The sequence below is a fragment of the Ursus americanus genome, chromosome 12 (genome assembly GCF_024610735.1).
Source record: "Ursus americanus isolate L20-20 chromosome 12, mUrsAme1.1.p, whole genome shotgun sequence".
NCBI classification, from domain to species: domain Eukaryota; kingdom Metazoa; phylum Chordata; class Mammalia; order Carnivora; family Ursidae; genus Ursus; species Ursus americanus.
The window spans coordinates 66369035-66382449 of NC_142138.1; the positions used below are offsets into that span (position 1 = coordinate 66369035).

Here is a 13415-nt window from a genome sequence, read left to right on the forward strand (position 1 = left end):
GAGCTATGGATGTTTCCCAAGTTTTAAGCTCTCCGACCACCACTAGACACCAGAGTGGGGGAGTCCATAGAGATAGTGTTGCTTGAAGAGGAAAACAGGCCCAGAGAAATTGGGGCCTTGCTCAAGAGTATAGCTAGTGAACGCCAGAGCTCTGTCTTGCACTCGTCCCTCAAAGGACGGCAGGACTGGTTCCTCCATTCTTCCTCTGTCCCCAGGAAAGGAGTGAAGGCCACGGTCTCCCATCCCCTCACCAACCCCCACCCCCACCTCAGGAGCTGGAAATCTGAGAGGATGCAGTCCTGCACACAAGCAACTGCTTTTCTCCTCCTTCTAGGCCCCCAGGAGCAAGGATATGAGACAACCACAGTGGGACTGTCTTGTTTCCTAACATTTGCACAGCCCCAAAACCTTCTGGAAGCTTCACGTTTGTGATTTTGTTTGATCTTCTCCCCACACCTCACACTGGCATCTTCCCACTGGACCAACGAGGCCAAGATCAAGTCCACGTGTGGTGCCCAGCGAGCTGCAGCAACGTTAGGCAGGGGCTCCCTCAGTCCGGCAGCCTTCTGGCTGTGAAGTCGTGTCCTGATATCACCCCTATTATGTCCATTGACGTTAACCCAGAGAGCAGTAGGGCTGCTTCAGTGGAAGCCTGGAGGTGGTCCTTGTATACTGAAGTCCTGGCTTTCCTCAGGCACCTTCTAACACTAGATCTGACAGAAGTGTCTAGCCAGGTCCCTTAGCAGCTCCTTGTTTCATCAGCCTCTCCAAGGTCACACTGCCTCCCTCCCCCACCCGCCAAAGCCAGATAAAATGGACACTGCCAGACTTGCTGCAGCAGTGACCCCGGCACACGTCCTCAGCAGAGCCTGCTTTACCCTGAGCCTTTGCTGGAGGCTCCATCTTACCCAGGCATTGACACCTGACGCCTTGGTATTAGGGAGTTCTTTCTTCCCCCATCAGGGGCCAAATCCCAAAAGTCACACTTTTGGTTTGCAAAATAATTCACCACCAGGAAGCTGGGTTTGAGGTTAGGCAGAGAGCAAAACCAGCCTTCCCCTTCTCTGTTCTGGAGCGTTAGAACATGTGAGCATCTCTCTCTCATACCCGTAACCCCAGCATCAAGCACCACCCCAGCACAGGGGCAACCAGCATGCTTTTGGAGTAAGCTTCTCCAGGTCTCCGCTCTCAAGGAGCCACAGCCTCGGGGCACCACAGGAAATGTGTCCAGGACATTCTGGGAACATCTCTGCAGAAGAACCACTCCAGCCCTCGTGGGTCAGGGAAGGCATCTCAGGGGAGCCTCTTCTGTGAATAAATGACATCAAACCACTTCCACGGAGTCCCTAGTTTCCAGCAACTGGTGAGGCCTGGGACTGTTCAGTCCTTTCACTAATCATGAAACCCCTCCAAATATAGATGTGCGGAGGCCAGCTTGAACACCTTGCTACCCAACTCTGGTTTCTGGAGGGGAGCATCTATGGTTGCCACGATGAGGCAGGTCACCAGGGGGATGCAGACAAGTCTGGCAAGTCTCCTGGATCCCACTGGGGCAGCTGGAAATTGAAAACCATGGGAATGGGCTTTGGGTGAGCAGAGGTGACCTTGAAAACATAGGCAGGCAGCAGGGAACTATAATCTGCAGACACTTGAGGCTCTGACCAGGAAAGAGAAGAGCCCAACGCTAGTCTGTTCAAGCTGGAGACCTGATGGGTGAGCTCCTCCCCCTTCCCTCCAGGAGCAAAATTCAGAAAACCAACTCTATTGCCAAGGGCAGCTCAGAAAAGGAGTAATGCATGGAATTTTGCTTTGTTAAGTGAGCTGAGACGGAATGCAGGTCAGAAAGAAGGGAAGGCAGGCAGTCTATGATTGGCAAAGACAAAGAGGGGCCAGCAGCAGCCTGTGACGCCCATCTGGCATTATCTGATGAATGGTGAAAACAAGCACTTCTCCTGGCCCTTACTTATTATCTATGTGGGGAAGGTGTACGTGAAAAGCAGGCGTAGCAGGAGCGGACAGGCAGCAAAGCCTGCTGCATCTGACAATGCCCTTTGCCTCTATAGCCGTTGGCAGATGAGAGCATGTGAGGCTTATTAGTTTTACTTACTGCAATCCCCAAGAAAGAAAGAAGGTGCCTGATTGGTCCTATCGACTTCTCAATCCCACTTACACATAAAAATTGCCTAGGAGGCCTATATAAAATTACAGGTACTTGGACTTCACCCGAGACCAATCAACCAACGTCTGGAACAATTTTTTGGTTGTTGTCAGGTTTTTTGTTGCTGTTGTTTTTTTAGGGGCTGAAAGGGGCAAAGGGAGAGGGAGAGAGAGAATCTCATGCAGGCTCCACTCCCAGTGCAGAGCCTCACATGGGGCTCAATCTCACGACCCTGAGATCTTGACCTCAGCTGAAATCAAGAGTTGTACGCTTAACCGACTGAACCACCCGGGTGCCCTGGGGATTTTTTTTTTTTTTTGGAGGGGGGTGTTGTTTGTTTTTAAAATTCTCCAGGTAATTCTACCATACAGTTAAGGTTAAATTAACGAAATCTTGATCTCAAACTAACTCAGCCCAAAAAATTCCAAGTTGACCAGATCCATCCTCTCCACCTGGAACACACACAGAGCCCTGCTCTAACAGCAAGTTCAGGGTCAGCATCCCTTCGTGGCAAAGCCCAGAAGTCCAGGTTCACTGCTATGTCCCCACAGAGCACCGAACAAATACTTCAAATACTCGGTTTAGTAGTTTTCCTAGGGACCAGGAGCTAGACTGGTGGTTGCTTCAAACCTGAATAGTCAGGCTTAGGGAGGAATGTTGCAGTCCCAGAACTGAGTGCCTCCTTCCACGACCAGGACCCAGCATTCACTGGCCCTGACAGTCAGGAAAGGGCTGGCAGACATTCACACGAGGAGGTGGTTGTGATCATTACAAGAAAATAAAGTGCTTTTCACACTTTGTCTTTTCTGTTTCTTGTGAATCCCTTCCTTACAAACTGCTGTCTCGTCGTTTCCCTGAGATTGGGCACAGACCAGCTAAAAAAATATTTTAAGAAAAAGGCCAGTCTAGTTGCTAAGTCCCATTGGGTATTATCAGTAGCCATTAAGTTCCATTTCTGAGAGCTGAGGGAAAAAAAAATACTTTGTGATGTGATCCAGGAATACATTTTTTTAACAGATTAGAGGTGAAACCTAAGACTGCCTCCCTTCCCCATATCGACTTTCCCCGCCGCCTGCTGTCAGTGCCCCACAGATTGGTTCCTACAAGCAATGAAGAAATTGATACCAGCGGCAGAGCATTAACACATTTCCCAACATCCTAAAGCCACAAGAGTACAGAAGCGCCCCCCTCAATTACTGGTTAAAATGGGCGGAGTACATAGACAAGAGCCAGTTCCAGGATGCTCTAGGATCTACCTGAACACTCGAACACAGGAGTCAGCGACCTTTGCATGTAAAGATCCAGAGAGGTAACATTTTAGGATGGTGGGCTATGTAGCCTGCCACAAAGACTCAGCCTTGCTGTGGTAGAGCAAAACCACCCACAGACAAGATGTAAGCACGGTGGTACGGAGAGGACGGCCATCCAAAACATTTTACTTGCAAAGACAGGCAGGCTAGATTCCGTAGTTTGCTGACCCCTGTGCTACCAGACAACAGCTTCCATATACTGATTTCAGTGATATTTAATGGATGACAAAGAAGAAAGAATGACATGGAAAAAGACTGATATGGGTTTAATGACAAATATTCCATATTGGTTGCTGAACACCAGAACGCTGTCCAAGGAACCATCATTAAATAAAACAACCTGAAAATAAGGCAATTCTCACATATACAAGCACACACTCACACAAATCCTGTTACTTTTAGGATCATTAAATTATTCACTATTTTAACAAACAGCGGTAAAAATAACATTACAGTGAAGGAAAATGTGCACATACTTCGGAAACAGTTCAGATTGTCTATGAACACAGGTTCTTCATCTGTACTTTTTCACATATGTACAGCCTCTTGATCCTGAAGAAACCACATGGCTCAAGGGGTTAACTTCTCATCTTCTCTTTCCAACTCAGAGCTCAAGACTGAATCAAGCCATTTAACCTACCGAAACTGCTCCAGCTTTTGCTAAGGAAAGAGCAGCCCGCACTTGACCAAACTCCCCGGGAAACAAATGATACACTTGCCTCCACCACCATGAACAAGTTGATGGAAGGAATCTTCAAATTATCATTTTTAAGGGTCAACCACAGTTAACAGGGTTTGCTGAAGAAAAACTATTATTCATGAACTAGATACAAGAAACAACCTCCTGACTGCACCTAAATTCACTTAATGCAGCTATGTTCCCTGAAGAATTGTAAGAAAAATGGAATCACATTTTAAATGCACCATGAGAGTGGGGGTGTTGGTGGCTGGGCTGTTTTCTGCTGAGGGATTTGCTCATCAAAGGGTTACTGAAGTGCTAGCTGACTCTCTTATCCATGGTACTTCAAACAAGAGAGGTCAATGAAATCCAAAGACTTCCACCGCCACCAAATTATTTTATACTAGCTTCAATCTCCTTTCCCTGTTGAACTCTTTCTTGAAAGCTGTCCATACGTAACATAGCTGATGCAGACGAGACTGTACAGAGTACAATGGCAGCAAAAGGCCAAATAACCCATAAAGTGGATAATCAATCCATGAATAATCAAAAGTTGCATGAGATTTCATAGGCACAGACTTGAGAAAACTTAAAACGGCTGGGAGAGGTAGATGTGCATAAAAAAACACACAAAGGAATAAGATTACCTACAAACTGGCTATATGATTTTCAAAGGAGTCCTATACACTTAGTATTCAGAGTAAAGAGTCAGAATAAATAAGGGACATTTACTTTGCTCATATTACTCAACTAAAAGAAAATAATTAGTGTCTTGCAAAATTATCTATGTTTTGAAAATCTATTTGCATTTGTAAAGAACAATAAACTGATTAAGAGGGCAAGATCAACAGGCATTATACAAGCCCAGAATTCTCAGGATTTTTTTTTAGAAGGTGTTTTTATAAGGACAAAAACATGCTTCCTTACAGTCCCCAAAGAGGTTCTTTGCTAAAACACAACTGATCAAGTATAAATTACCAGCATCCACAGAAAGTTTACTAAAACTGTCAAAACAATCTTGCAGTTTTTCTTCTTTTCAAGTGTGTTCAACAGTTTGTGAAAATGCTCCCATGAAAAGCAGAGAGCAACTAACAACCACTGGTGAAGAAAACAGGACTGCTTTCCACAATTCTAACTTCTAAAGGCTAACCTAGGGGAGGGATTTTCAGCATAGGTAACCGAAGTCTGTACAAGAATCCTCTAACTACAGCCCCCTACTAGAAACAGAGCAAACCTAAGACACCCTAATTACGTGACAAAGACCAGCTTTGTCAACAAGGACATCTTTGGCCCTTTTAGACTAGCCTTAAGTTTTCCACAAAGCATAAGAATTTTCAGTGTCTTTATTTTATTATATAAATCATGACAGGTAAATCTTTCTAGCAGCTAAGCTGGAGAACACAGAAGGTCAGACCGTACCTATCCACCAGGTCATCAGCCTCTCTTCTGAACAGCCTGCTGTACTCCCGTCCCCAGGTCTTCCCTACCACAGGGGTCATAATACTGATCTACCTCACAAAGATGTGAGAAACAACTAACAATCATTAAAAAGCATAAAGCACTTTACAAATATAAAAGTGCTATTTTGGCATTTATATAACCAGAAAACATTCATTGCTTGTGCTATTTGGCAATTTTGCACTTACACCTCTCCCTGCTTGTGCCTTCCCTGTGTAAAGCCTTGAGCTTTCTACTGTGCCTCCCTGTGTAGATAAGGTATTTCTATTCAGACCAAAAGCCCATATCAATATGGATGGAGGTGGCTGTTCAATTCTCCCCCCCATTACTACCAAGGGGGAGGGGGGCACTGGATACAGAGTGAAGGCAAATGAGACAAAGAAGCCTTGTACCCCAAGGTGTGAACATTTGCTCTCCTGGATTTCTCACGTAAGACTAGCAAAACTCCGAGCTAGATGACTTTTGTAGTAGGTCACTGGCGCAACTGTTGCTGATCTGAGAGTCACTTCAAACAAGCATCATGATGACCTGGGAAAGGGAAAGTCACACATAACTGGGATTGTTTCATTTCCCTGCACTTAGAAGATCACAAGTGAAACCTGAAATACTGGGCTTGGCACACACCTAACAACACCTGACGTCCACAGGGACCACCTTGACCCAGCATGAAGTTAGACTACTTAAAAGGAAGTAGCAAAGAACCAGGGGCAGGACCAAGATTTCCCAGGTGATCTTAAAGCCAGGTATGAACGAATTTCCAACCTCAATTTTGCCCTTGAAATCAGTGTGTGTAAACTTTCCTGCCCAGTTTCCCCTGGATGCCTCAAAATAGCAGCTAACTGTGGCTCAGAGAAAGGAAGGGAAGAATATACAAAATATCCTCTCCTATAGGATCGACAAGGTTCCTCTACTATTCATGAGACTACAGCTGATGGGGGGGGACAGGGCAAACAGTGGCTTACCACCCGGTGAGACCAGGATAGAATTATTCATACCCGCCTTTTACTTCATAACCCTCTCTAACCACACCCTCTCCTGATTCCCACAGGCCCTCACAGCCCCACCTACTCTATTGCCTGCCATCCTGTTCACTCCCCTACCCACCTAACTCCCCTTCTTCAAGGTCCTCAAAGTGCCTGCTCCTCCGTGCTCTTCACCCCCTACTGTGTGCATCTGAAGAAGTCATTGCTCAAGCACATCTCCCAAATATGTCCTCTTTGGAGAGGAGGCAGGCAAAATACAACACCCCAAAAGAATGCTGACTCAACCCTCCCCTTCAAGACCCCCTAACACCAAAAAACTTCCCGGTCACTCTCAGATGGCCCCTCCCACCCCTTCCCATTTCTTTCTACACGGTCTAGTCCCAGAACGTCTACTCCCCACATGCTCCCCAAGGGCAGCCTCCCCGCGGCCCAGCCCTAGCACAGGTGCAGCTTCTGGTGCTGTGCGAGGTGCGTTTTGTAGCGGAAGCCCTTGCCACAGCCCGAGCACTTGTGCGGCTTGTTGCCGGTGTGGATGCGGCGGTGGCGGATCAGGTGCGAGCTCTGGATGAAGCTCTTGCCGCACTCGATGCACGTGTAGGGCTTCTCTCCCGTGTGCGTGCGCTGGTGCTGCGTGAGCGTCGAGAAGTCGCTGAAGCGCTTCTCACACTGGCCGCAGCGGAAGGGCTTCTCGCCCGTGTGCACGCGCAGGTGGTTCACCAGGTGCGAGTTGCGCCCGAAACCCTTGCCGCACTCGCGGCACACGTAGGGCCGCTCGCCCGAGTGCGTGCGCTTGTGCGTGAATAGGTGCGAGCTGACGCTAAAGGTCTCGCCACACTCGGAGCACATGTAGGGCTTCTCGCCCGTGTGCACGCGCTGGTGCTTCACCAGGTCCGAGCGCCAGCTGAAGCGCTTGCCGCACTCGCCGCAGCCGTGCGGCTTCTCGCCCGTGTGGATGCGCTGGTGGTTGGCCAGGTGCGAGCGGCGCACGAAGCCCTTGCCGCACTCGCCGCAGGCGAAGGGCCGCAGCGCCGCCGCCCCCGCGCCGCTGGCGGCCGCATGTGCGCGCCGGTGGCTCAGCAGGTGCGAGCTGAGGCTGAAGGCCTCGCCGCACTCGGGGCATGGGTAGGGCTTCTCGCCCGTGTGCAGGCGCCGGTGCTTGAGCAGGTCGGCGCGCCAGCTGAAGCTCTTGCCGCAGTCGGCGCACAGGTTGGGCCGCTCGCCAGTGTGCAGGCGCAGGTGGTTGGTCAGGTAGGTGTTGCGGCTGAAGCCCTTGCCGCACTCCCCGCAGCGGAAGGGCTTCTCGCGCGGGGGCCGGGCCAGCGCGGGCCCCGCCCCGAAGCCCCCCGCCACGCCCACGCCCACGTCCACCATCCCCACCACCGCGCCGCACTCGCCGGCGAAGCCGAAGGGCTCTAGGCTGGCGGCAGCCGCGGCCTCCGCCAGGCGGTGGATGCGTTGGTGCTGCAGAAAGGCGGCGCCCGGGCTGAAGCTCTCCCCGCAGTCGGGGCAGATGGTGGGCGCGTCCATGATGCTGGCCATCAGGCTATCGAGCTCCCCGAGGTCCATGGCCATGGGGTGATGGAGCCGGCGGAAGCGGCGGTGGGCAGGCTTGTCGCTCCGGTGCCGACTCCCGAGGGAGAGGTGTCGCCTCCAGGGAAGCATGGGAGGAGGCGGCTGCTCCTCTTCGTCGAGCCGGTTCTCCCCAGCGCTCTCCTCCTCCTCCTCTTCCCGGGGGCTCCGGGAAATGCTGTCGGACTCTGACAGTCCCGGGAACATCGCCATCTCAGCTACACCAGATTGGTAATCTTCTTCGCGGAAAGCAGCCCCTTCTTCCTCACTCAGCAGCCCCTCTGCAACAGAGAAGGTGGCAGTGGGGGTGACTATACTTGGCGCTCAAAAGGTAAACCCAGAGGAAGCCAGTCTCTATAAGGGTGTGGGCCACGGAGTAATTCCCTCACCCTGGTACTCTCAACCTCTCTCTCCAAGGCCCCCACAATTCCAGCCTCCTTCCCACCTGGTGCTTCCTGAGGAAGGCCTACAGGAGAGTGCTCTGAAACCCAGGCAAAGCTCACTCACTTGCCCCCTTGGCTGGCCAGTTCTCCCAGCAACTGTCTCTGGGGCCCAGGCCGCACCCACTGAAGGCCTGACAGTCAGCTTGAAATGGGCCAGGTGGAACTCTGTGGGATCTCGGAAGAGATTAGCTCACTCTCACAGCTCCCAATGCCTTTCAAGGCCCTGGCCTCAAAAGACAAGGCCACTCCAGCCAACCACAAGAAAAGATCACCTGTCCTAACCAGGTAATGGGCTGATTTTTAAAATATAACTTGTTGGGGGTGGAACAACAAACCAAACACACCCCAACTTAAGGGCTTTACTACCTAAGCCAGGCAGGAGGAGTGAGCACAGGACCTAGAGCTGGTGATCCCAGCTTAGAGACTTCCAGAACACACACCTGTCTGTCTCTGGCTGCTTACATCCAAGCAGAGGGCACTCCAGAGAGTTACTAAGATAGGAAAGACTAGGTGTTGTGTGCGCTGCAGGGGAGAGCAGCAGAAGTCTGGGATGTAACGTCATTAGCCTTGACCGTAAGGTATTTCGGTTCATTTCTGTTCCCAAGGCAGACACGGAACAGTATAAAGCAACGAATGCCCAGAGCTGGAACCAAGTAGGTGGATGGAGGGGGAGCCAGCACTTCCTCTTTCCAGGTCAGGAATAGCAGGGATTTAGCAAAGGCCTTGAGCACTTTAGGCATTAGCCACATAAACCCAGGCAGGTCACTTACCGCTGAGTTTACTTATCTGCAAAGATGATGATGACTGTAACTGCAAACATCTGGATACTTTGTTAGCTCCTTGCTGTGCAAAGTCTTCACATGCAGCAACACATCTAAACTCCCCCCAACAACCTACTGAGGTAGGTTCTGGTATTAGCTGTGTTCCCTCTTGTGTTATAGCAAGTGTTAATTTATAGCAGTGTTCTGTACACTGTAAAGAGCTGCGCCAGTGAGTTACCCTCTTCATGCATGTTTACCAGAACAGCCCACCTCAGACTGAATTGAAGAAAAGGATGTTCCTTAGGCTTAAGGTTGTACAGAAACCGCCTAATGGTCCCCACTAGAGGGCTCTCCCTCAAAGAATGCTGTGGCTGGTTCTAACCCTAGAGGAGCTAGAAATAAGTGAGTGGGGCAATTTCCATGGAAATGCCAGCTTTTCCTCACCTGGGCAGATGTCAGACACCAGTTCCCTCTCCTCTGGGTCCCCTCCCAGAGCTTCATCATGTGGGTTGGAGCCCAGCTCCTGCTCTGGGGGACCTTCTCTCTTGTCTGCATCCTGTGGATTAGAGCCCATTCCTCTTTCTTCTGGGTCCCGTTCCCTGTCTTCAGAGTTCTCAAAATCAGAGCCCATCCCTTTGTCTGCTGAGTCCTGGGCTTCACACACACTCTGTTTATTTTCTTGTTCCATCCAGGAAGAACAGCACAAGGGAGGTGACCGGGGACCCCTGTTCCAGACAAAACACAGATAAAGGTCAGGTCAGTCTGGCCTCACCCCCTCACCATATTTGGCTTTGATTTCCGTGAAAACCAGTGGCTCAGTCCAAGAAAATGTGTAGAGTTCCAAGCCCCAGATGACAATTCTCTGCTCCACCTCACATTTTAAGATGCACAGAACCAAGCACAAAAGAGGCTGGTCTGGGTGGCGTGGGAACAGTGGCAACTCCTTCTGAGACCACATGCCAAGTCTCACCAGATTGGATACAGTGTCCTCTCCTTCCACCTCTGAAGTGGATTCTTCTATTAACGTGGCTTTTTATCCTTCCCATTTTTCGGCTGAGAAAATGGAAAGCTCAAAAAGAAGGACCCCATCAGCCTCAGACTAATTTGCAAGAAGTAAGGTGGGGATTAAACCAGTGAGGACCTGCTGCTTTCCTGCACACAGTGAGTCAAGAGAATTCAAGCTCTAGCCAGTCTGCTGGGGGTGGAAGAGGATGCAGGGACCCTCTATGCTAGAAGCCATCTCTAGAACCTCATTACATATTTTCCTTATTATATCCTTTCATTGTAGGGAGCCGGGACCAGGAACGTGACCCCATCTACAGAACAGGCCAACATGTGAACTGTAGGAAGAAAATGACATCAGGGTCCTCAACCCTTTGTAGATGTCAGGTTTACATTTAAAGGCCAGACCAAGCAGTTGAGCCAAAAATAATCGACTTCTGCCATCCATCACTCTTACGGCTTAGCTCAAGGCAGCAAAGAGGATTATCGGTCAAGGATCTGGAACTAAGACTTTGAAGTGTCCAGCGATCCCTGCCTCAGCAGCCCCCACGCAGGACTTACACGAATGCGGCTGAGCAGGACGCTTTCCTCGGCTGGGAGCCTTTCCTGCCTCTGTCTAGAGGATTTTCACCACGGCAGGCCTGGCTCTTCAGACTCTTGCCAGCCTTACTCCAGGGCCCAAGGCAAGTCAAGTCACCTCTCCTTGTCTCAGTGTCCTCATCAGTAGTGGAGGAGGACAATGCCACTTAACCTTTCTCCCAGGGAGGATGGCAGAAAGAAATGTTAAAATGGGCTTTGGAGAACACCGTGGAGAGGAATTGATACTTTGAGCTTTACAAATGTGGAATTCACATGTCCTTTCTCTTTCCAACATGGAATACACATTATTTTCTTTTTAAGTCCTGATGCCATTCCAGCATACCTCAGACATACCGGCACCGCCATAATTTTGGCAGACTCACTGCACCCTAAATAGCATATTCTACCCTTTCTCAGAGATGAGCATGTACTCCCTAGATTAGAGTGAAAAATCAAGCCTGTCCCTTAAACATCATCGGAAAATGGCCATGTCCAAGGCTGTTCAGTCAACAGTTTCCTGTGTTGTAGCTGAGTTTTAGAATATATACAGTTTAAAATGACAGGTTCCAAACACTCAGGATTAGGCTCTAGGAGAAAATCTCATTAAAGCCATGAACTTTTTAAGAGGAATATTACACAAGAGACTATGGACCCCAAATCACTTCTACCCCTAACTCTCTTTGCCCTCTGGAGCTCCGACTCTGTGGACAACTACGCTCCTGGAGTCTGCATATATAACACACCCCGAAGGCCAGGGGTTTTCAAACATGTGACCTACTGGTTTGCCTAGTAGCTAAAAGCAGAGAAGGGGTGGGTGCACTTACAGGGGACCTAATCTCAGACAAACAAGCAGAATTCTACATCAATAAAATCATCAAATAAGCATGTCACCAGAAACTCATAAAACTAAAATGGCAGGGCATGGTGCCTGGAATGGCACAGAAGTGACTATAATTCTCCACCCAGAAGGGTGGGATAACGTTAGGGGTCCACTCTGGAAAGCAGAGAAGCTTAGGGTTTCTCCTCTAATCCCTCTTAAAAAGGACACAGCACCTTCTTAGTACCTCAGGCACAGCAAAAACAGAATGAGAGTACTTTCTGATTTGTGCTTTCTCAGGAACCAAGAGATAATTCATACCAGAGATATTAAACAAAGAAACATAGCTTTTATAGATTTAAGGGGGAAGAAGGAAAAGAGGCAGAGGCTGAATTCCCCAGTTGGGGCTGGAATATGGAAGTTCACAGTTGCCACACTCAGAAGGTTCTGAACTCCCAAAGGATCATGACCAGATCCTCATTCACACTAGGAGAGGGAAGATGAGGTATGCTCCACAAAGAGTGGGAAGTTCCTGTCACCTAGAGGGACACATTCATGGTGCAACATCTACTCAGATTTAAGAGTGTACTATGTTAGAGCAGACCTGGAAATCTGCATGACCCACAGTATGGATTCAGTTCCATTCACACCATCCCATCATGAGGTTCCAGGCAGCTACTGAGGAACAGAGAAGACTATTGAGAAGTAAGGAAAGGCAGTCATGATATATTGTTAGAGGAAAACTAGCTGGTTTTTAAAAAATTCTCATTTTATTTATTAGTATATGCATACTAGATAATATGCAGATACACACATATATATTTACACATGTATACACAGATTCAGAGAGGAAAATCAGAACATTATTGAGGTGTTCATCAAACATCTCTTGGTCACTTCTAAGGGTTTTGTACCATTTTATCTAAACAACTCAATGATGCAGGGTATTATTTTCCACTTCAGAGACAGACGAAGAAACCGGCAAAGAAGATGTGACTAGCTCAAGGTCATACAAATCGTGGGTGGCACAACAGGGATTCAAACCCCTGCAGGATAGTTCCAGTGCCCACATTCTCAGCCAAAAGCTAATGTGTTCCTTGGGATCACTTTTCCTTTTTGTGAACATCTGTATTTTTCCACAATAAAGATATATTTTTTTATCAGCAAAAAAGCCAACTTTGTTTTTAATGTGATAAAATACATTGAAGGAAAAGCTACAATTATTTTAGAAACAAGAAGAAGACAAGGACACCTCAATAAATTTTTTTAGAAATTACAAAAAAAAAAAGAAGAAGACAAGGACAGAAGTTGTGCTTATCTCAATCTATGGAAGACTTAATTTTCAGAAACGTTATCTAAACACTGTGGTATAACTGAAGTGTCAGTCAGTAGATCTGTAAGCACATGTTGTTCCAACTCCTTTCCCATTCATTCTCAAAATAAAAACTAGCAGCATGTTTTCTTGGGCAAGGCCAGGGGTGGATGATGAATAGGTGGCAGGGTGCTGTGACAGATCTGCGTCTACACTGACCTAGGCTCCACTCCTCTGCTCTTACTTTACCTTGTGCAAGTTGCTTAACCTTGTTCATCTTCAGATTCTGCATCGATAAAAACAACTGTACTGCCTACCTATGAGATTTGGTGCTTATATCCTAT

General features: G+C 48.5%; 1 protein-coding gene across 2 annotated transcripts in view; it reads right to left on the reverse strand.

Annotated features, from left to right (window-relative positions):
• Positions 1–3708: 3708 nt before the first annotated feature.
• The window catches only part of ZNF697 (zinc finger protein 697), a 28661-nt gene continuing 18954 nt past the window's right edge, over positions 3709–13415 (reverse strand). For both annotated transcript variants that reach the window (XM_045801386.2, XM_045801387.2), the window contains exons 2-3: positions 9806–10086; positions 3709–8438 (exon numbers count right to left, since the gene is read on the reverse strand). In XM_045801386.2, coding sequence (XP_045657342.1) covers positions 7024–8438; positions 9806–10049 — 1659 coding nt within the window. In that variant the 5' untranslated portion in view covers positions 10050–10086 and the 3' untranslated portion in view covers positions 3709–7023. The remainder of the gene's footprint in view (positions 8439–9805; positions 10087–13415) is intronic.